The 24865-nt window shown below is 39.7% G+C and overlaps 1 protein-coding gene across 1 annotated transcript; it reads right to left on the bottom strand.

Annotated features, from left to right (window-relative positions):
- Window positions 1–6548: 6548 nt before the first annotated feature.
- Window positions 6549–19892, bottom strand: exoc3l2a (exocyst complex component 3-like 2a). Its single transcript, XM_072375507.1, has 13 exons — window positions 19692–19892; window positions 16537–17105; window positions 15335–15552; window positions 14119–14869; window positions 13917–14031; window positions 13724–13834; window positions 13522–13622; window positions 12536–12646; window positions 12305–12440; window positions 11496–11618; window positions 11223–11378; window positions 10174–10295; window positions 6549–7841 (listed from the first exon to the last, which is right to left on the bottom strand). Exons 2-13 carry the CDS (start codon window positions 17079–17081, stop codon window positions 7526–7528), a joined length of 2805 nt encoding a protein of 934 aa, XP_072231608.1. The 5' UTR covers window positions 17082–17105; window positions 19692–19892; the 3' UTR covers window positions 6549–7525.
- Window positions 19893–24865: the final 4973 nt, after the last annotated feature.

The following is a 24865-nucleotide window of genomic DNA, read 5'->3' as shown; positions in this document are numbered from 1 at the left end:
AGCCAATAAATTTGTTGTTAGCGGCAGGAACAGACAACTTTCTGGCAGGTACGGAGGCTCGTGACAAAACAAAGCAGGGGAGGCTTCTTCATGAACACTCTCAGCTGGACAAACAGTGTTTCACCATTGTTCATGGACAGAAACGTAAAAATGTTATCATGAGGAAAACATTTTAGGGCATGTTCACACTAACTGGCTGATTCATGCATTTATCCGTTCCTTATTGTTTTATTCTTCCTACATGAAGTGATCAGTGACTTTAGCACAAAGCTCATTTAACTTGAGCACACCAGCTGAGGATATCAAACGTCAGCTGCTGCCTCTTCTCGTTAAAGGAGCTGCAGTTACCATCTTTGTTTTTTGGAGGGTTACAACAGCAGAGAGTGAGGGTGAGGGTGGACTTAAAAAACACAACCTTTAAGGATGTCCGTTTGTCCACCCTATTATCCATGAAAGGATTTTTTAACTCACTGTCATCCCAATTCTTTCCTCTTTCCTTTGCTTCTCATCTATTTTTTACCTCATGTTTGTGTCAACTTTTTGATGGATCTACAGAGACTGCACTACCTCCAACAGGAAGAGACTCTCACTATGTAAAGGAGTTAAAATGCGGAAAGTTTCAGGAAGGTTCTTTTTCTATTTTGGTGCGCTTCAAGTTTTGATCTTTTCGAGTTTATCCCAGCCGTCATTGGGCACACAGAGACAAAACGAGACAAACACCCATCCACCCTCACACTCACTGCTAGACTCAATTTAGAGTCTCCAATGAACCCCCACACCCTGGAAAAACACCCATTCAAGGAAACATAGAAGAAAATGTATTGCTTAAAACAGAGTGCAACTTTTTTTGGGATGGTGTTTTTTCAGTATATCACAGAAGTGAGCTCAGCCGTGTGCGCCGTCACTTAAATGTCACATGGCTCAAAGCGGCATCACATCTCAGAAAACAGATTATTAAGTTCAGTATTTCCCTGTTATGAGTGTTCGCAAAAAAAAACTTTAGAAAACTGAAAACCTGGGACCTGAGGACACCTAAAGAGGCTTTTACTCTCAGTATCTGTCCCAAACTGTGAAGGATGAAGGCGATAATGTGTTTATTTTTTAATTTTGTGTGACCACTGGTAGTGTTGTCTTTCAGCACAATAACACGCTGATTCACTCAGCAAAAATAATTAAAGCACTTTCATGAAAACCACATCAGTGATGTGGAATACATGGATTAGGCCCCACAGTCACCAAATCCTTAACACAATCATACATCTCTGGTGTGTTCCAGAGCAGAAAATAAAGAACGGCTAATGAACAGCTTTCAAAGAACTGGAACAAGTTCTGCTAGAGGAAGTTTGGATTTTAGATTTTGTACTTTTAATGCAGAAAATGCAAACTGTTATTAAACTGACAATATCCTGGAGTCTTTGTAGGGTTTTGACTCTCAAGACTGCTGCACCGGATGGACAAGGTCAATACATTTTACCAAAATCCAAAAATTAGAGGCAATTAACTGGGCAATCAATGCAGAAGCTTTATGTGGGAGTTTAATTAATATCAGACATGGAGTCTGGCCAATAAACAACTCTAGAAAAATTAGCACCCATTCAGACCATCCACATCCAGCAGAAAGAAAGACTGAGCTCCCTACAAACACACAGTTTGTTTAGCTAAAAAGCTGACTAATAGTTTTGAGGTGCTTCTGTTTGATCATCACCGCCTGGAGGTCAGAGGTTGTCCATCTTCTTCTACCGCTGTATCATTGCTTGATTGGCATTGATGCTGAGCGTCCTGCTGTAATGAGGCCAGGTCTGTGAGGCCAGGGGGATGTGCTCACATAAATACAGACAATCAGGACCAACAAAGCCTCCTCCTGTTTTTTTCTCACTATTATAGAGACGTCAAAATAGTTTAAACAAAGGAAAGCAAATAACTCCACAGGTTGGGATGTTTACAGTGTAAGTGGCATTGGGCCAGAACAGACCTGAGAAAGATATTTATATCCACCCACACTGAGTAACTTTCAGCACAAATCAAATGAATGAACATTTAAGAAACTAATTCTGATGCAAGTTTTGTTGACGTGTTTTAAGACAAGGACGCAACGATATTGAGAAAGTTTACTTTAGATAAAGTCCCTGCTTTCAACAAAGGTGAGCTTCCTCCAGTCTGCCTGTTTGTGGCTGAGAGCCTGAGAACGATCATTTAACATGACGGCTGATAACGAAACAAACAAGTTGACGTGTCTGCTCGGCCCGATCTGGAGTTGAGCGGGCATACGGAGGCAAGGCCCTTCTCCACCTCGATGCTAAATAAAGATCCAATTGATGGATATACTCAGATAACATAAATCAGGATATCCCATCAGGAGTGACGAAGTGCACCATTGTTTTGGTTCAAGTGGGCAGCCATCCTGACAGACAGCGCATTCTGGACATGGGAGAGGACAGAAGGTTCTCTCTCTATTGAATCTGGCCCTGATGGGTCATGTCAGAATTGGACATTCATGTGTTGTTATGCAATGTGTTGCTTAACAGGGTTAAGGCTTAACAGGGTGTTGTATTCCGCATGAGGATGGTTACATGCATTTTTATTATCATTATTCTCACTGTTCAGTGATTGGAACCAAATGCTGGCTGTAGATTTTGTTGAGATGTGTTTGACCAAATACTTTTTTCTACATAACGGCTGATAGAAAAGTCTAGAGCAAATTGTCAGTGATACAATAAAGATATAATTTCAGCGTGACACACATTAACAGAGGCATTCCTTTCAATATTTTGACAATAATTAAGACTTATCATTATTCCAGAAAAATGCAGCAGTGGGCTTTTGTAATGACAGAGATCCTTCCTGTCTCAACCCAAAGAAAAGCTTAAATTGCAGAATTAATTGCTGGAGTGTTTTAACTCTTTTCTTTTTTCATAAGTTTTTGCCTGCATTTACCTCCCTTTTGCTGATGCAGTTTGCATTTGGTATGAATTCACAGACCTCTTCAATTTAGAGCTTTAAAAAAAGTGTCTTTGTACTTAATTTTCACATGACTTCATTACATTTAGATTAATCTAGATCGCTCCAATAAACCCAGAGTTCATTTTTTTCCTCTGTTTTCAGTCATTTTATCATATTATTTTATGTCTACTCGTGTTGTAAAGTCACAATGACATGGCATTATAAGGGACCTAAACTGTGCCTGATGGGACTTTATTTTCTGTGCAAAATAGGACTGCATACGAATTAATCTTTAATTGAAGGATGTTTTATGTACCCTCTGTATTTGTTTGTATCTACTTTCGTTAAGGCATACCAATTAAGAACAGACTTTAGACTTGACTCTAGAAATTTTTCAACTAAATGACAGGGCTATCTACGTGAATGATAAAATTCTGAAAAGATACAGAAAAGATACCAGCCCCACCAATCTTATCTCATTTATATCATATGTACAAAAAGTGAACCATGAACCTTAGAGTTAATATTTGTGGTCATCTACAGATATCCATTTAAACAACAAGCCGCGTCAAAATCCATTGGAAAATAACAAGTTGTAGAAACTGGTATGTTGGCCTGTTCGTGGCGTATCATAGAGGCAGTTTGTTTTTCTTATAATAGCCTGGATAGTCTCATCTTTTGCAGTCAGATCCTGACATCCTTTTTTGACCAAAAGCAGCTGAAATGTGGGATCTGAATACAGAACTAATGTCCTTTGTCCTTCTATATTTCTGGATATAGAGTCAGACTATGTAGCATGAAAATGGTTTTAAAAGGTATCTGACCCCTATACTCCCTATATGTAGCTATACTCATCATAGCAGCATGATGGTTTCCCATCCAGTGAGAAGTCAAAGGTGACTGTGATTTCCCCAGACTCCTCCTCATAATATCAAGCACTATAAATGTTAAAAGGCCTGAATTATTTGCAGTGTTGCTTTCAGAAATATTCTTTGGGACTTTTTAATGACCCTCTAGGAGCACACAGTGATGTCGGGGTTAGCGCTGTTCACTCACAGAAAGGTTTGAATCTCAGCTGGGAAGTTTGCAAGCGCTCCCTCATGCCAGTGTGGGTTACTTGGCAATTCAGACCTGAGCGTAAGGGTGACTGTGTAAGTGTAAATGTGCATGATTGTTTTCCTTTGTGTTGGCCCTGTGACAGACTGGCAACCTGTTCAGGGTGTACCCTACCTCCTGCCTGATTGCAGCAGACACAGGCCCCAATCCCCCAACCCTAAATAGGATGAAGCAGGTATGGAAAATGAACAAATTATTATTCTCTGATGGATTTTGCACAAAGTGAGTAACAAGCTCATTCTTGTTTCTTGCTCCTTTTAAGCGCAATCTTGACACTCTCAGCTGTCACCAATTAACCTGCTGATTGCAGAGTCTTACTGATATATTCTAAGAAACTTGCTCTTTCTGTCGCAATGCTTTTAAAACACTCAAATCAAATAAAGATAGTCAGTTCAGACACTGAAAATCTGTTGGATAAAGTTCAAACCAAGTAACAAATTTGAGATTTTAATTTATTTTTATTTAAAGAAAAAAAACTCAACCTTTCCTGGAAATAAGACTTATCTTTTCTAATACATTCATGTGGAAAAATGCAGCAGCTTTTCGGAAGCTAGCTTCAAACTAACTCACCAATAAGAAAAAAGGAAGTGGGGAAACATGTTGCAACCAACCAGATTGAGTGGTAACAGGTCAGTAATATGAAAAAGAGGTGGGGTTTAATTGGGATTGAAGCTGTTATCTGTTCAACCTTTTATCTTTCACTGATAGTTACGTACAATAACTTTTTTAGACTTTTCAGCCTTTGTGTTACCTTGATTTCATGACTTGTTTCTGGTGTTTTCCTTTTTGATCAAAATGTCTTTTAGAATTAGTTAATCTTAAATCCAAATGCATACCTTTAAAACTGCAAAACATCTGTGATTTCTAAAAGCTGTATTACTATTGGGAATCACTTGGCTAGACTAAACAAGACCTCGTGCTCGTAACTGACATGAAATAGGTGCCCTTCTCAGCCACCACACAACCTCTTGAGTACTTAATAATACACAGAGCGCTGCACGAAAAACAAACAAAAAAGAGTGGAAGCATGAAAAGTGCATGACAGTGTGAACAAAGAAGGGCACGGCTTGCTTCCGAAAACAAACAGTGAATACAGCCTGATGGATTTTCCATCGCAGAGCAGTGTTAATGAGAGGAAGCAGGGGAGTGCTTCCCAGGGATTGCATTGTGATACTAAGCACTGTTCCACCTCTAGCAGCTTGATCGAGGGAAACCTCCAAGAGCTTGGCCCTCATTCCAATCGGTCCTTCTCAGTTGGGGATGGTAAGTCCCCACTTGGGATACTTGGAAAACTGCCGTCCAGCATCCGTCAACCGCCTACATTATGAGATGATGTCTGAAAATGCTCTCAGATATACACATGACTTAGAAGCCACATTGCCAAACTTAACATTCACCTGATGCCAACTTTACTTATTGTTCTTCCTGTTCTGTCCTACAAATTCTTGGAACATATTAGAAATTTCAAAAGAAAAAAAAAAGAAGTGCACCGAGCAATCCAGGGTCAGAGAGATATGAGACATGTTGTTGTCAACCGGGAAAATCTACACACTGATGTAAAATATATAGACAGTGCTGCACCACCCTCCATGCAGTCACCATGGATACTGATAAATCTGATTTGAACTATTTTATACTGGCAATGCATAAGTACTTAAGCATAATAAGTTCTTATACATTTTTGATTATTTCAATGATCAGATATATCAGTAAATGTAATGTAATGTAATACAACTGGTTTATGTTTGAATGCCAATTAACTGGAAGCATGTGACTGAATATTACTGTTAAATCTGAATTAGCTTGATTATCCAACCACCACCTGTAAAATCCCACAACTTCGCAACGAATCTCATGACTGATACTGAGAATTCAAAGCAGCTAGTCTGTTATTTAAATTCAGATATAGAGAGGTCGGCATGCAGAACGACCCCTGCTGAGGCAGGTCAGCTTTGTTTGGGAAAGCCCACGAGCACCTCAGACATGAAAAAGCTCCACGGCTGCAGCAGAGGGGAAGTTTCCTCCTAGTGCATAACGTAAACTTGGCTCCAATAAAAGCATCCGTTGTCACCTCAGCGGACAACAGGATATCTTTGTTTATCAAAAACTATCCCGTTGTTGGCCTTGGGGTCTATGACCCCTCTTGTTGTGCACTGGCGGGATTGTAGTTGTGGCGGAGACTCGTATTTCAAGATCTGTTTACATTACAAAGCTGTCATGTCCTTTAGATAAACAACAAAAGCATAAAATATGTGTGTATATGTAACGGCTGCATAGACTGTGCGTCAGTCTGTGCAGTCAGGTCAAAGTGTTTCTTGTTATGTACTGTTTAAGAAAGGAGTAGACCAAGTCTCACAAGGGTCACAGCATTTAACGTTAGAAGCTGCCAGAGGAATTGTACAACAGCATATCCATTCAAATCTATAGACATGAAATTTATCACCAGCGGAACAAAACACAACATTTCAACCCAAAATGACAGAACATTTGAATCTGTTTAGTCTACCCAGTCAATGGGCTTTTATTGTGATTCCAGCAATGGATCCATTTCACAGTGAGAGTTCAACTCATTTTCATTTCCTCTCTTTAGGCACCAAAGCAAAGTGAGGATGCTCTCAAGAATAAAGCAAGTAATAAAGCAAGTAATAGTTTTTATTCATAAAGTTAACTTCAAGCAAAGTGCAGTAAATAAAAAATATATATAAATCAATCTTGCCTTTAAAACAGCACCATGTCTAATTGGTACATTTGTACACAACTCTCGCTGTTCCAAGCTTATTGGAGAGCTTGCCACAGTTCTTTAAAATATATGGTGAACTTAAGCTTTCTCCTTATCTTCTGTCTCTTCATAAAATCTCATATTGAATCCACGATGGCTCTGAGGGGTCCAGCCCATCTGTTGCAGGACTCTTAGTTCTTCTTTCCTCTAAAGAGAGTTTTTTTATGATTCTCAAGCTTAGTGTCCTGCTGCAGAGTGAAGTTAGATAAGATCATGTTGCAGATGGTATTGCGTTATGGATAAGAATCTAAACACGTCTGTAACTGTTGAACAGTACTATACAAATGCACTACATACCAGAGAATGAGGATATACAGTCTGAATTGGTAGATAATTATTGCATTGCATCTTTTAGAAGTTATTTCTGCAGTGTTGTGGAGGAATAGAACTAAAAAAAAAGATATATTATGACAATATTGTATACCACTTGAATACTTCTCTATATGTGTTGGTCAACGTCAGAAATTTATGGTTTGCATTTCATGGTCTGTTTCACATTTAAGAAATGCATCTGTGGAGATGGAAAAATGTCAATGAGCATGTAAAGTACAAGCAGTACCTGAGGTCAAGTTTCTCTAAGTGGCTGGTAACAATATTTGGTATCAGTGATGTGACTTTTTGGTCAAGGTGCATGTACATCTCATTAGTATCTTCACAGTATATCTGTGACTGCTCTGCTCACACAAAGACCTACTCTTCCATGTGAAGTTTATTTATGTCTTCCATGTTCTCAGCATGCTGAGTCGTTGTGTTTCTGGCATTTTTCCTGCCGTTTCGCCTCGGCCGGTGCTCTGAGAACCAGTTGGAGATTTTCATGGCAAGTCGCAGGAAACCCAGGCTGATGCAGTGCACCTCGGACGTGATGGGGATGTCAGAAAAGAGGGCGTGGTCCCGGCACATAAGGACACCGCTGCATTCAAAGTCTTTGACAATGTTGAGGATCTCCTGTCGTTCCGCCTGCCGCATCATGCCTCGCACATTCAGCAGGGTGGAGACATGCTTCTTCCTGTGGAGTGGAAGAATACAAGGAGGAAAAAGGCGTTGAATGGTGTTAATGGAATTTTGGTCTGTCTGGTGTCGTCAATGCCCATCAACACTCTGAGTAAGAGTCAGCTCTATCCGTGTCATCTGTGGGGTGACTGATAGGGCATATTTGATGATGACGAGTTTTACAGAAACTTATAAGGACAGCTTGTTTTCAAATAAAAATATAACCATTTAAATCCAACTTTTTCTGATAGATTGTGGAATGGACAGTGTCAAATGGAAATAAAAACAATCTCACAAACCATTATTTTGCATGTCGAGGAACATGTTGCAACCAATTAGGTTAAGTGGCACCAGGTCAGTAACATGATTTGGAATAAAGAGAGTATCTTAAAGAGGTCTCTCAGAAGTAAAGATGGGTAGAGGTTCAAAATACTGGTTACAAAATACTGTGTCAGCAAATTGTAGAGTAATTCCAGAATGATATTTCTCAACAGAGAATTGCGAAGGCTTTATCTACAGTACATAGTATCATCAAAAGATTCTGCAAATCCGGAGATATCTCTGTGTGCAAGGGGACATGGCTGAAAATCAATATTGGATTCTTGTAATTTTTGTGCCCTGTATGAAAAACAGACACAATTCTATCCTGGAAATCACTGCATGGGCTCAGGAACACTTCCAGAAATCATTGTCTGTGAACACCATGCCATCCACAAATGCTGGTTTTCATGTAAAGAAGAAGCCAAATGTGAACCTGATCCAGGAACACTGCCATCTTCTCTGAACCAAAGCTAAATTAAAATGAACTGAGACAAAGTGAAAAACTGTTCTGTGGTCAGATGAATCGAAGTTTGAAATGATTTTTGGAAAACACGGACACTGTATCCAACAGGCTAAAGAGAAGAGGAACCATCTGGTTTTTTATCAGCACTCAGTTCAAAAGCCTGCTTCTCTGATAGTATGGGGGTGCTTTGTGCCTATGGAACTGAAAACTTTCGCATCTGTGATCAGTGCTAAAAAATATATACAGGTTTTAGAGCAACATATGCTCCTATTCAGACAATATCTTTTTCAAAAAAACTTGATGAAGCATGGCTTCATCATAAAAAAGTCAGATTTCTGGACTGGCCCGCCTACAGTCAAGACTTCACCAAATTAAAACATTTGGGCACATCATGAAACCTATAATACAACAAAGAAGACCTAGGACTGTTGAGCAGCTACATCAGTAAAACAATAGGATTACATTCCTCTAACAAAAATCCAACAACTAACTCTAACCCACTTTTTTAAAATGTTTACGCTGATATTTCTAAAAATCTGTGGTAGATTGGCTGCATTTCACCTAACTATTTTTTTAGCCTATGCCTATTTTGTCCATTACCAATTGAACCTTTCAATTCTACTCTTATACTACTTTTATACTCTATCTTCAGGAATAAATCTATCAAATCACCACTTATGCTAATTCGTTAAATTAATCCTTTAATATGACACATATTTGGGAATGACTTTACAAAATGAGGATTCAAAATATCTAGTTCTGGCTCTTTACAAATCATTATAAAATGCTTTTGTCAGTTCAGACACGTGACTGAATAGTGAGGAAATTTGCAGATTGGAAGGACTGACATGTGTTTGCACTGTCCCGTGTGCAGGAATGTATGCTGCTGCAGTAAAATGTGGCATCCATAAAACTCAAGGAAGGTCGGCATGCTTTGATCCTCTGAATTACTGGCCTGGGATACCATTCAGTAAACAAAAGGGGGAGTCTTGCGGTGAGTTAGCACATGTACAGTTCTGAAGTGCTGTGTTTGCTCTCCTCTTCCACACCTCCCCATTTTTAATTCCAAGTGTGGCACCAGTCTGTCTCCTGCAGGGTGGCAGGAACAGGAAGTATTCGGCAGCAGCTTCCTGTCTGTTCCTCGGAGGGTAATGCGTCATATGCGGTTATAAGTTGCCAACCGTCACCTGAGTCTTAATCTGTGCACAAACAAGTTGCGACTACCCCCCACCCTCCACCCCAGAGGCCTCTCTGCCTCATCCATTCTCAAAACAGAGTCTCACTGCTCTCCAAAAATAGCAAAGTTAATGCAGATATGTTTCCGTGCTCCTTTTCCTTGTTTTGATCCATTGTGACAAAAAAAAAAAAACGAAAAAAAAAACATACATGGTCTTACGTTTTCTTTTGTTGGCTCAGCGCCAATAACAACACAGTGAATGTGTAGCAATAAGCATAAAATAAAATAGGACCTTTGGGAGAGCATTGCACAGAAGATCTGTTTTTGTAGTTGCTTCCTTGTATAAAATTATCATTTTACCACTGTTAATTTGTGACTAAGCCTCACCTTATGTCTGGGAACTCTTTCACCAGGACAGCCACCTCCATCTGGATGGAGGGAGTGTCCTCCAGGAGAATGATGTCAGCTAGGTGGCAGATGATGCTGTCCAACCAGGAGGAGTTAGATTCCTGATGCAGGCAGATGAAAAAGAATTGTTAGTGTGTGGCGAGTTCTTAAAACCTTGAAAACATTAAACTGCTTATCATGTTTGCTTAACTAAACGTGAAGCGTGTTGGTATGTGTTATGTCCAACTGCTTATCATCCAAATGTCCTCTTCTTCAGTTTTGATGGATGTTTTCCAGATAAAGCATGACAAGCAGTCAAAGAGCACACATTCAGAGGAAACGCAGATTAATGCCTCTACAGACCAGAGGCCAAACTCTTAATTCACTCCACAGGACTGTTTTCCCAGTTTTTTGTTTTTCTGTCAATTTCTCAGGAACTAGAAAGCAGAATTCTTTGCACTGACATTCACTAAAAATAATATCATTGTTTTTAGACAGCCATTAGAAACTCATCCTCTTGCTGCCTCAAAGTTCCCAGTTTCCAAAGAAACTCTATTCCGCTCCTTGGTAAGAAAGGCCATCAAGGCCATCTCTGAGCCACATCAAAGTCGGCCAGCTGACAGGAACAGGAAGTTCCTTCCAAACACAGCAGCTTCCTGTTGTCAGCCGAGGTGACAGACACTTGTTTGAACTCGCACACAGAATGGGGGCAAATGCCACGCCGTCAGTCCAGGTTGTTATACACTCTCTTCCCTTTTTTGGCAAGTGCTAACGTAAGCCTGGTTCATCCATCTCCATCTCACTGATGGCAACCATTTTTCATTGCTCACTCCTGTATCAACACTGTCTGGGTTATTCCTGACCTAGGAAGTTCAAGGGTCAGGTTCCATTCATAGCCACCAGACTCTTCATTTCCCTGATCAACTAACCTTTGTTTTTAAGAATCAGCAGCTTGAGGATTCTTGGATGCTTTGGATCCTTTTTTCTTCAGGCTCTTTGTTGCTCTAAAGAATGTGGGTCTAAATCAAAGATGTAAAGGCCAGACTCACCAGATCCTTAAAAAGTCCTTTCAGCTGTTTGGCCTCATCTTGCAGGCGGAAAGCCACCCTCTTCCTCATCTTTGAGGATGTGCAAATGACCCGTCCTCGCATGATGGCTCGGACATACTCCACCAGGACCCGCCTGTGCACCTCACCCACCAGCGTCTGCCAGTCATAACAAAAGGTAATGATCTGCCACATTTAACCTTCAACCAGTTCCAGCAGAGTGCTTAAACATGTTAGTCACCACCTTAGTTATGTCAAACTTTTTAAGCTTTTTACCTGATATGGAGGAGGATCCATCCTTTTAAACTTTTTAAAGTGTTGTTTGATGCTCGCTTCAATTGCCTCAAAGGCCTCTGTGTTATTCAGCCATTTTCTCTTTATCAGTTTGTCGAAGAAAGGCTGCAACCACAACAGATCATGATCAGATAACAGTATTAGTGCAATGTGGTACGGTACTTACATGATTTCATTTTTCTGCAACACACTGTGCAAAAGTTTTGAACCACCCCTCATTTCTTTATATCTTGCTTCAAAAGAAGCTAAACTTTCTTTTGAAGTGGACTTTTCTCTCATTTTCAGCTTGTATCTGACCTTTCCTGAAGACCTCTTAAAGAAATTAAAAGAAAGCTTCTCTAAGAGGGTTCAGGCTGAGGTGAAGCTTGTTAGAACTGTAACAAACTTTGTTCTTACCTGATGTGTTTTCACCTGTTGTGTTTGCACGTTTCAATAAATTGCTGCACCTATTTCACGTTTCCCTGCCAATATAAATATATCTATATGCAAAGTTGTTCCAACTAGAATTGCTCATTTAGCTGTGATACTGTTCTTCTCTCTATTATGTGTATTGGACCAGAGCAATACATAAATGCATATTTCTCTGTTACTTTTACAAGTAGGGTTCATGTTTATGTGTTTATGTTAAAGCATTCGGTAGACGCTTTTATCCAAAGTGACTTACAAATGAGGATATAACAATGCAGCTAACTTTAACTTCAACGCTAACAATAAGCTAGTGGGCTGTTGAAAAAGTCACACAATTGTATATTTTAAAGCTTTAAGAACTTAGATTAAATTGGTTTACTGACCCTGATATGCTCAAACAGTCTGTCAGTCAGCACCCTCACTGACTGGTTTATGATCCTGTCAAGGGAGGAGTTGGCTCTCTGCGCCGACTCCTCGCTGCCCTGTGGATCACACTGCCTGCAACGCTCCACGAAGGTCCTGTAGGTTACAAAAGAAATATCAAGTGCAACTTTTAGTTTTTTTACTTTCTAATAATCTTCAGATAAATAATGTTGCCATTATTATTAATTGACCTGAGGGGAGGGCAGCAGTTGACCAGAGCTATTGTCCTGGAAACGTATCCATCACCTCTGTCTCCAAATTCTGCCTGAGTGTCATGAAACATCTCCACCTTTCTCTGGAAACTGAAATCATGCAGAATCAAACATTTTGCAAAATAGATTAAACAGAGCCATCAGTGCCAAATTACAGTATATTATATCTATGGTGCATTCACACTTCGGAGCAAGCAGAAATTAGTCCTTGTCCACACCAACAGATGCCTGATAAAGAACTTATGGAAAAGGTCCCAGCTTGATTTGATGGCTTCTCTGATGCCATGTGTTTTGTTGACGGAACTTACAAGCTTCCAAAACAATGATGTATGTTGGGATAATGTGCTTCCTAAATAACTTGAATTGACTATATGGAAGTATTTTTTTTACCAGGTGACATGTCACAAGAAGTCTAGTAACGTATAAAGTCAAAATAGCATAACGAAGGCCTGTGTTGCAAACACAAATAAAGAAATGCTGCAAGCTAACGGTGACTCTGACTCCCGTACCAAACTGTAATGACCAGCACAGCTCCTCTCATTAGTTAGATTAGATAAGGTTTCAGTAAAGAATCAAATATTTGTCTCTGCCTTTGTTAATATTTCAACTGAACCTCACCAGAGTTCGTTATCATTTATTCTAATGATCAATCAAATGATCTACATTATTAGAGCAACCCAACAGGGTCCATTACAATTAGAATAAACCTCTCAAATGTGAGCACACCCCTAATGTCACCATGGAATAATCACTTCATATCTGAACATGACTTCAAACAATGCTCGCAACCAAAGATTATCTGACAATTTTGCCAGCAGTGGAATAGAGACACAACCTTTATTCGTTTTGCATATTTTGAATAATACAAACTGATGGACTTCTAAACAAACTAAATCGCAATTTATCCTGAACTACAGTACATTTTAAATTCAAACAAACTGCTTTCCTTTCGAACATGCACTCACTTGTATAGAAAGTCAGCCAGTCCAATGAGACTACAGCGAGCCACTCTTGCACCGAGAAACTGACTCACAGATGTGGATCTGTCCAAGTCCACCTTCAACCTCTGAAAGTGTTAGATATATCGGTAATGATGGAGCTGTACTTTCATAGGAAGAAATTCAGCCAAGTTATGGTTGAAGTTTACAAGTGGCTGTGAAACTGTACCTGAATCACTGAGCGTGCTAATAGCGACTGATACTCTTCTATGTGTAGACTCTGCGCCCATCGTCTCTCCTCTTCATCCAGAACCTGGATCAGCTCTGTTGTAACGTTATCCTGAAAAGTAGAGTTTACATCGAAAATGATTCCACCATTCAGGTTTTCCGAGGGATTGACATGTAAAAGCTCATTCTCTCACCCTGACTATACTGATGCAGTCTTCTTCCAGCCTGTCCACCGTCTCTTGAGACAGAATGGGGTCCAGTGTAGAGTAATTAATAGGTGTGGCGGTGCCAATTGTTCCCAGGACATCCCTTATAGAGAATGAAAAATAAATGTGAAATGTGAGGCAATGTTATTATTGTCTTGGAGCGTTTAGTAAATATTATGTCATCACCAACCTATTGTAGATGTTGTAGAACCAGTCCAGCAGTGAGTAGACGTCTGTGATCTGCAGCGGCCCGCTGGTAATGGTCCGAAGACGTTTGCCAACAGCTCGATGGTAACTTTCTACATACACCTGGAAGGCAGCAAACTCCTCTGGGTAAATGGATACAGCATTCCTCCTGGCTGCATCCAGGTCATCCACCATCCGACACCTCAGCCGCTCCAGGTATGAGGCCAGCTGGCCTGCCTGGGTGTCCACCTGATGAGGCAGGCTCCAGTCCGCAGCCTCTGCCACTGCCTGCCTCCACTTCTTCTTCAGCCATCGGGGACGCTGGCTGGGCTGGATGCGAGGGATCTCTCGCTCCGGCTTGGTCTCCTCTCGCAAAGCCCAGGCAGCATCAGCGTGCTCCTCCTGTTGGATTACTAGCACCACCAGACCAAGGTTGGGGCCAGCGCTGGGCTGGCGGAGGGACTCACGTACTACATCCCACATCTCCTTTTGCAGGGCTTCATACAAGAGCTCCACATCCTTTGCCTTCCTCCTGCTTGAGTCCAGTGTTGCATTGGAGCTGAGGGACTCATCTAGTGATGAGGATGAGAAAGGAATCAGGCCTGGTGGGGTGCTGGGACACAGGGGAGGGGTAAGGGTGGGAGAAGCTGCAGTCGGTATCAGCGACAGCAGCTCACATTCTCGCTCCAGCTCCTGTATGTGCGTGTCAGCCAGGAGAAGATCCCTGTGGTTGACCAGCTGTAGGATCTCCAGAACTGTTGGTAGCAAGTACAAAAATGGAAAGCTTTACTTTAAACAGTCCCAAGACGGATAGTTCAGTAAGAAATGCATCAAAGGGCATTTTCTATTCCTATGGCTCTTGAGTAGCTGTTCCTGTGTATGACCAACAAACCAGGCTATTTCTTGCACATTCTGTACATTCCTCTGTTTCTAGTAACGTTCCCTGTGGGAAATGTGAAGAGTAGCCTGGTTGAACTTTAAGAGGCAGGAGGAAGTATGGTCATATCCTGGTTTGCCAGTCTGCTGGTGAGTGACCATAGTAGCACAGGCATCTGGGGACCTCTAAGCCTAATCAGAGAATTGTCTTGGACTGAGAGGAAGTACAATGTAAGCTTTACTAGGAAAAACAAAATTCTCTAAAGTAATGGAAAATTTTCACAAAAATTCTCTTGGCCAGCTGATAAGTAGACATGAATGGGTTTTTTTCTCATGAACATTACCTGAGAGGGGCTCTCTGGTTTTGACCACTGGTTCTTCTTCCACAATTTCCTCCTCTGCCTCTTGGGATCCCTTGTCTGAGATGGATTCACACTTCAGCTTGCCCAAGCTGACAATTCTGAGGAAGGAGGCTCGCCTGGATCCATCCACCTCGCTGACTGCGCTCAGATCCCCACAGGGCAAACTTTCTCTGCGCTCCTCCTTACGCCGACCGGTAAAGCTGCACAGCATTCACAGCATCAATAAAGAAGATAATGATAACATTATTGAGAGTCTCTTCAGGGACTTTGAAAAAGAACAGGAATAATCAGGCTGCACTGGGTTTGTATTGTACTGTACAGAAAGCTAGCTTCAGCTATGGATGGAATGCCACACACATCTGCAAAACTGCTGTAGAGAATGGCCACCTCAGATAAAAATAGTCCCATTCACTGAGCACAGCAATTACACAACAAGTCTGCGAATAACAAAAGAGGTTCTGTAGATCAACAACTTGCCATAGCATATTACATAAGCCCTGAGGAACCAAGCAAAGAATATGCAGATCTATTACAGACCAGAGAAGGGGAAAAGAGATTTTCTGTTATTCCCCCTCTGCCATAGGACTCTGGGGACTGAGGGAGGTTACTTTGTTGATATTAGCACTATAGTTTTATCATCATAATAACCTTTCCCCACTATTTTATTTTGTTTTATTGGATGGCTCAATGAATGGATGGGTGCTTGGATGTAGCGGAGACCTTAACAGAAACAATATTGTTCTGATAAAAAATGTATAAAGTATTTAATTTCCCCTTTTTTTCACATTATTGTGGCCTAAATGATCTATAGTCATATATCAGTAGAAAATTTGAAAAATGTTTTGCAGTTTTCCCCTTTTCTGGCTGTTAAATTAAATTCAAACTTTAAAAACTTTTTAAAAAATCCTGCATTCAATAATGTTTTAATCTTATCAACTGGGATACAGTCATGATATTATCATATGTATAGAATCAACACAATATTAATATGTCCTTTCAATACCAAAATGATCATCAACACCAGGCTAACACAACACTTTGACACTGTCTTAATCAAAGGTATCATATTTTTTTCTGTCCACACTCAACAAGAATGGCAGACTTCTAAATTCATTAAATTTCCAACACACATAGCAGTTAAACTCATGCAAGATACACTCTTCCTTTTCCCCATCCCTCCTCACCGAAGCAGGGTCATTATCCCCTCAGAGCTTCTTCGTAGTCCTTTCCTTTTCTCCTTCTCTGCTGGGAGGGTATTTGAGTCTCCAGACTTGTAGTGGGGGGAGTTGTGTCCCCACACATTTCGTCCTGATATGCGAAGCCCCTTCCCTAGTTTTCCGAGGGTTTTCAGTGGTGACACTCCACAAATCCTCTCCAATGTCCCCCTGAGCGGCTTCCCTTTAGGATTCCCCGCTCCATGCCTCTCTGCATTCACCTCGTTTTCCTCCTCTTCTCCATCACGGGAGGACCTGAGCTGGAGATTACCTCTGACCTCCCCCATGATGAGGTCCATATCCCCTTCGTTCCTCTCGTCTTCGTCCAGGTCCACATCCTCAAAGGGGTTTAGATTCTTGTTCAGATCCTTCAGGTCATTCAGCTCCTTCAGGTCGTTGAGATCATTCAAGTCTCTTAGGTCCAAGTCCAGACGGGGAAGGATCAGTTCACCATTCACCCTGGGAAACTCTTGGCAGCTCTTGGATCTTCCTGGCAGCTTTTTCAGAATGGGCATGATTGCAACAGATACTTTAACAAACTGCAAAACAAAAACAATGTGTAAGATGCAGCCGATCTGTTCAGACAAGCATAATTCATATTATTGTTTAAATTTCAGACATTTAGTTGGTAACCTCTGAATTAATACATTTTTTCTACTTTTTGGTACCTAACAAAATGTACAATATGATTTTGTAATACTGTTATTTAAGAAAAGATATAGCTACAATCTCCTGAGAAATGTGGCTGATAATATAACTAATGAAATTATTGCACTCAGATGATTTATGTAACATAAATCCAAGCTTCCTATCATACGCTGGTTGCGTAATGTCCTTCACTAAGAAAACAGGAAATATGTATTCAAAACATCACTGTTCCATCAAATGATAAACTTCAACTTTCTATAAACATTATGTTGTGAAAAGAAAAATATTTGTGTCGACTAAATTCACCTGCTCCTGACAGACAGGATATTATCCACAGCAATGGCACTTCTTTGTATGTTTTTCCCTCTGAATGATTTGAATTAGATGTTTTACATGAAAATAGAAGCAGGATGTTCTGTTTCTAAGTAAAATGCAGTGATTCTGTAAGAATTCTTTGATGAGAGGCTGATCTTTCTGTTTTTCTTTCTTTAGGTTAATATGCAGAGATCTGTTAAACTAACCTATCTTGACAAGTTAACAGTCTAAAGTCTATTAACACGACCAAACCTCGATTCATCAGCACGAGCACAAAGAATTGTGCTTTGCGACTACTTCATGATTTGCCTTGAGAACGGGCTGAACACAAAGGCAGACAATAGGGTGCAGACTAGCACTAATAAAGCCATTTCAGAATCACCAATTAATTCAACATGCTTGTATTTGGACTGTGGGAGGAAACAGGAGCCTCACAGGAAACTCACACAGGCATGCAAACATGCAGACTCTACACTAAAAGGTCCAGGGAACCGTCTTGCTGTGAAGTGACTTTGCTAACCAACAGCTGCACCAAAAAAAAATATATATATATTTTTGAATCACTCTTTGTTATAACTTTTTGTTATAACCTAATTATTTCTTGGCTCCTGACCAGCCTGTTGTTTTCAGTATGATATAATTAATTACCTGTTGTCTAATTAAACAAACAATGCATGTCCTCTGACTGACTAACAACTCAACATACCACTGGGTTCACACGCTTCCATAAAGCATCAAGAGGGAGTGATGCAGACCTCAAAGGACAGATTCGGATATTTTTAGTCCATCAAAAACTAATACCCACACGCATGCATGTACACTGAGAGGCCTTTTATTTGCCCTAACTTTATTTTTCTGTGGCCATTTCTCCCACAAATAATCTTCCAGAGCAAAACAAGAGAGATGCATCTCATAATAGCTTCAAATATATCTTATACATCTTGCATTAGATATGAAACAAGGACATTTTGTCCTCATAGATTAAGGTGGAAGAACAAAAGAAGGGCGCTGATATGAACAGGAAAGGGAAAAACAGTTTCAGTGATCAGTTTCATATGGACATCTGAGACTTATCTTTTCTTCTGAAGAAAAACAGTGTTTAAAACTTAATGCGACTTAGGTTCAGTAAATGAATTTTGACGTCATCTAAACCTGAAAAAACTACAGATGTGAAAAGTGAGTTTTATATAGAATTAGCTTTAATATATTAAACACAATGACCATCAATATACTAATGCCCACCTTTGTGATATCACATTTAAGCATTTAAGCAGCTGTATCACCTATATTCTTTTCCTTTTATGTTCCACAGTGCTTTATCTGCATTGTAGATATGTATGCACACCTGGAAGCCGACTTGTATAACCACACATTCCTCTGCTGCCGTCAGCTGAGAAGCCTGTTTCAAGATAGTCAGAATAACTACTGGCCTCTGTGTTGTATTAAGGAAGGCAATCATTTTCACTTCAATAATTCAGTTGCAATATAGAAGCAGAAATATGTCAATGACGAACCAAAGAGACACAGCTAATGGAAATCATCTGTTCCTAAACTATTTTGTTGAAAGCTTAAAGTAAATGTTACGTATCGTTTTTGTTTCCGACTTTGTCACTGATTTGATTCAAACGTTGAACAGCGTATCATTAGACTTGTTAAATGATCATACACCTTGAATCCATGAAATTTTGAGGTGACAAAAGATCTACATGTTCTCCATTTTTGTGTCTTTTATGATGTTTTGTTTGTTAATGTATCATATTATCTTTTTTTTTCCATGTTTTCTCATGTTCTTCAAACTTTCCTCTTTTCTATCAATCAGATATCTCACATGGACAGACAGCAGTTGAGATGAGCAGCTTTCATTAAGGTCATATAATATACAGTTGAAAAACCAGGATGGTGACTAACTATCCTTCATCCGAGTTTTTTTAATTGATATAACAAAAAAAGTGGTAAAAAAAGTGGTAAAAAAATATGGCTTGGTAGAAAATACTGCAAATATTAGTTTAAATAGACAGGTGTAAATCATACAAACACAAATCAACCGTCAAAAAATAATTTTAACAAAAATATTAATCATGACTGAACCAAACAGTTCACTTGATTGAATAAATCAATTCTCCCAAATGAAAGTTAAAGCATCAATGAGAGCACAGACTTACCTGATGATAGTGCCTTGCTGCGTCTCAGTACAATGTCATCCTGGAGTGTGCTGGCTGTGTGAGCTGCCAGGCTGTGAAGTGTGCGCATGTGTGTGTGTGAAAGAAAGAGACTGATGAGGGTGAGAGTGTGTCTGAAAAGTACTGGGTGACTCAAGAGAGCAATGTGGCTGCCTGCGGTTTCCTGACGCTCTCTATTGTGGTGGAAGGTGATATGTTTTCCTGAGGAAAGGCCCGTCCCGTCCTCCCCCCCCCCAACACCTCCACCACAGACTCTAGGCCCCACCGCTACCCTGTCCTGCACCCCCACGCACACACACACAGACACACACACCCGCACCCAAGGGAACCTTATAATTACACTAATTGCATCAATTGTGCAGAGAAGGAGGACAGAACATTCTTCTGCAGTGTTTTATGTTTTTATCAGCATTATATGCCATCTCTGTGTTTGTGTGACAGATTTTTGGTGTAAAAAGAAAATAAACTATGATGATGATTCACTGTCAATAGCCTTGAGTAGAATTTCCATTCTTACACAATCGGCAGTTCATTTTTCCTTAGCGGAAGACTTTATATGGACTGATCTGACAATCAGGGCTGCTGCAACTATGTTGTCTTTGGTTTAATGCAAAGCTTCAAGGTCAGAGCAGCCACAGCAGGGCTCTGATGTCCCACAAAGAACATATGCATGTGAATACAAAAAGAGTCTACCAAAGCAAAGCAACACATCAGCAAGGTGCTCCAAGACATTCCTGTCTTGACTGTGGCTCCCCCCTGACATCCAGCGTGGAGAGGCGGGTAGGGCAAAAGATGGTGTTATGCTAAAGAATGAAGGAGCACTGGAACTCGCTGAATATGTTTTGCTGTTTTCATTGGTTCAAACAGAATAATGTTGCAACACAAGTGTGAAAACACAGTAATATCACAAATAATATCATTATGGAACTCTTCACTCTTTGAGAGTCTTTAGCATGATTGTGTGATACATCACACAATCACCTAATCAAAACTTTTATTACTGTAGTTTTGTGAACATCTGTCCAACTGTACATCTAACTCTTCTCATTCTCACTTGTAAAACAAGCAGAATGAAAACCAGGAAACAAAAGTGAAACTTTCTTAAACCAAAAGCTAAACTGAGGGCACCACCAGATTGGTGAATCATTTCAACAGCTGGGCACAAAGTCAAGCTAGACCGAATGGGCCTCTCATAAGCAGCAGTACATATGTAGCAAAGGACAAAGGAAACCAAGAAGTATAAGTCCTAGGAGTTGTGATTAAGAGAGTGGATGCAAGAGAGTTAAAGCAATCAGGGTGCTGGTGGTGTCATGATTACCTGAAGACTACATAGTGTAACTGAGGACATCTAGGAATAATGATGGGAAATAACAGATAATCTAAAACAGACACAGACTAGAACCAAGAACCAGATACTACATGGAAGATGGAACAAAACAAAACATCAACTACAATACAGAACAGGGTCACAGGGAAAGTCTAACTAAACACAAAAGAGGAGGGTAGCATAAAACCAAGGACGGAAATAAATAGGAGAACATGACATCAGTTCAATAACCAAAGAACAAAATCCAAACCCAAATATAACAAAGCCCAGAATCCATGACATAGTCAGTTCTCTTTTAATCTTTGGATGTTGGTTCAGCTGAGTAGCACCTTATTCTGCTGAATGCCTTAGCACACCTCAGACATGGATACAATGGCAGGGACAGTATAAAAACACTTACCTATGGCATCATGTTTGAGTGCTTCATTAGGGTCTGAGAATTCCTCCTGTCAGAATTTCTCTTTATCAAATACATGATTAGTAGCTTCACCGCAAACACAGACTTATTACTGCATGAGAAACTCCTGTAGAACCAGCGCATAGACTGTATATTGTGCCATTAAAAGTCTCTGCTTGACATCTTATTGCTCCTAATTTTGTGATTCAGAGTCCTATTAGTACATACAACTGAATTCGGCTAAGCTGTTAAAAGGTTTCAGCAGCAGAGAGACCAGTTCCTAACCTTTATTTATATATATGGAAATTCTCTGCTGAGACAATAAAATGCTTGAACCTGAGATATAAACACATTCATTGTAAGGTACCAATAGAGAATCATCTTTCCACTGCCATTGCTTCAGGACATAATTTTAGAGAAACAGCACAGGCACAGGGAGAGCATGTAAATGTGCACAGAAGCCTTATCTGACATTCAATACTGCAAGGCAACAGTGCTAATCATCCCATCACCATTCAATCAACTTGCATTTAATCCTTCTAATGTCAGGATGCTGACGTCAACATCTGAGAGTTCAAAGAGTGTGAGAATGACTTTTTGATTTTTCTTTTTTAACAAATGCAAAATCCACATAAATATGTTTAATCTTACTTCAAATATCCTTTAGATTTGGTCACTCCAGTGGTAATGTGAATATCAACTTGACAGTGCACTCTGCTGGGCAAACTATGTAATGCTTCCAAACATGCATTTTGTTAATTAGTGACTGATACTGCTAAATCTGCAATGAGCACCAGTTGACATGTATATTTATCATTCTTTAGTTACATTCTGCATCATCCTCTGTTCCATAGTAGGGATGAATCACAAATGAAAAGCAAGGAATGTGAATAGGAAAGAATGGGACCAAAGTTTGTGGCTTGCTGTTTCAATATGAAGTTGACCAAATAAAACTTCCTCGATTCTCTTCAGTCACTCAGGCAGTATAGTCAAAATCACATTTAAAGAAAAATCAGTGAAGATCCCAAACGGCCTATGGACAAAACAAGATACTAAATCTTCCCACAACTGCATTATGTTGTATTTACTTTAACGGCCAAGTTGTCTGGGAAGAAGAATTTACCCACAATACAGTTCAGAAGGTGCCTTATATAAAGCAAAATAGTGCTTCACTTTCATCTATGTGTATAACTGGACTGAAATTACAGATTCTAGCCAGCTTAAGTGGTTTAAAAAATTGGCTAAGTGGTAAACTCCCTCAAACTGCCTCAAATCAAAATGAATAGTACTTCTTTGTGTTCATTATTCAGGTTCATCCCATGAGGGTCAGACAATATTATGAACTCTTTAAAAAAAAAAAATTGGGTTCAATATGCCAACACCAGTCAGCGTGTGTGTGGTCGTTTGTCTCTGTGTGGCCCTGTAATGGACTGGCGACCTGTCCAGGGTGTACCTCGCCTCTCGCTCGTTAACTGTCGGGATACGCTCCAGCCCCCCCCGCAACCCGACCGACGGATTAAGAGGGTATAGAAAATGAATGGATGGATGCCAACACTAACTACTATGAACTCAATAATCAACATGAAATTTAAAAGACACTGTCAACAAAAACTGAAATGCTAAATCTCAGAATAATTAACACCCTTGAATTTAAAGAACTAAATTCTATACATCTTGTTTTGCATTGTCAGACTTAAGTTTCCTGAGTGATTTATTTCAGGACCCTTTTCCGGTCTGTTAAAAGTCCATCTTTTCATTTACAAACCCGTCTTTTAAGTTTTTGGATGTTCTTTTTGGCCTGTTCTGATAATGCGAAACACATTTCTGATGCACTGCATCCCCAAATAGCTCTACTGACGAAGATCTAATAAGTTTTGACAGAAAAACTATGGCTTCATCATGTGTTTCTTTGTCGATAAAGCCTTTTTTGGTTAATTGTTAAGTGTAAAGTCCAAATTTTTCCAGGTCAGTCAGAAGCTGTTTAGATGTCTTTTCTCCCCAACACTGTGCGCCAACCCTCACAGACTTATCTTGAAAAACAGGAAAACAGCATTATCCCTAAGTGTTGGTGGATGTTTAGCAATTTTCAACATAAACTGAAAAATGAGCATACGATAAATAATTGAAGAATAGCTTTACAATTTAGAAAGGTCCAGATAACTTAATTCAAGTTTTGAATATATTTCTTAAGAATATCCATCGTGTGAACAGTGATAGTTGGAGAGATTCATGGAAGTCATGGAAGTATCCTCCTACGTGCCCAGCTTTGTTCTTCTGGCCGGTACCTGTGGCATGTCGCCATCGTGAGGTTGCCAAAGACAACCAGAGACACCATGTAGGAGAACACTTCATTTAGTAAACATTGGAGCTGCTGGTGGGTGGATTCTGAGGCATCTGGACAAAGCAAGGCCAGTTGTTTTTGCTCATTTTTCATTTAAACAAACATTTTAACACTTCCACTGCTGCTGATATTATCTGATATCTTTCAAATAACTCATGTCGTCTCTACTCGTCCTAAACTGGAAAACAGTATTTAAAAAAAAAAACAAAAAAAACTACAAAATGCACGAACATTGACTGAAATTATTTTATTAGCAGTACTTTTTAATAATAATTTTCTGCAAAAGACTGATATCTCTTTGCAGCATCAGAATTTTATGAATCCACTGACGTGCCTGGAAGTGTAACACTATTAAAATTAGAAGGGATGAATGACAGTGACATATGATTAAACGCTACAATGTTTAAGCAGTGCAAAATTAAATTTCCAGTGTCACATCAAACAAATGTGTTGGATCTATGTTCATGTCCTGTAGTCATGACAACAGATAAGTACCATATTTTAACAGGTGTTAATTAAGTCATAAAGGAATGTGCATCTGAACTAACAGTCTTGCTGAAGTGCTCAGTGGAAGGTGGAACATAGTGTAACTGTTAACTAACACAATTCAAAATCTATCTTTACCTTAAAATGAAACATTGCACATCAGTGTTTTTATTCTACTTTCCTTCTTATACATTCATCAGTTAATGTGAGGAACCTTTATAGCCAATTATAATTTCATGGAGTGACAAAAAGACAGAGTAAAGCAGTGACTTTTTTTTTCCAGTCCAGTAAAAGTGAGAGTCACATGTCTCTTTAATTAGAATTAGGGGGAAATATTTTTCTACGCTGTTAAAGAGATAGAACTAGTTAGCTTTGCCAAGCAAAGTGTAATGAGAAAGAGTGAATAGTGAACCTTCCTTTGACAAAGTAAAACTACAATAAATCTGCCTACCAGCACCTAAAACTCACAAACAATAGGTAATCACTAACTTGTGTAATCCAGAAACAAAGATTAAAGTCCCCCGGCATTAAAAATTCAGTTTTAACCTTTTTAACATGTCCATAACACATGTGACAAGACATATCAGTAGCAAAATTAGCCATGA

The sequence above is a fragment of the Leuresthes tenuis genome, unplaced genomic scaffold (genome assembly GCF_036924035.1).
Source record: "Leuresthes tenuis unplaced genomic scaffold, fLeuTen1.0.hap1 SCAF_21, whole genome shotgun sequence".
Lineage (NCBI taxonomy): Eukaryota > Metazoa > Chordata > Actinopteri > Atheriniformes > Atherinopsidae > Leuresthes > Leuresthes tenuis.
Note: the sequence above shows the minus strand (reverse complement) of the source record. Positions and strands in the feature narration are given on the sequence as shown.

What these genes read in the sequence shown, in the direction of transcription:
- exoc3l2a (XM_072375507.1), bottom strand. Translation starts at nt 17,081, where the DNA reads ATGCCCATTCTGAAAAAGCTGCCAGGAAGATCCAAGAGCTGCCAAGAG. An exon ending in TTCTACAACATCTACAATAG is followed by an intron (nt 14,032 to 14,118) that starts GTTGGTGATGAC and finishes ATTCTCTATAAG; the next exon opens with GGATGTCCTGGGAACAATTG. An exon ending in GACTGTTTGAGCATATCAGG is followed by an intron (nt 11,619 to 12,304) that starts GTCAGTAAACCA and finishes TTGTGGTTGCAG; the next exon opens with CCTTTCTTCGACAAACTGAT.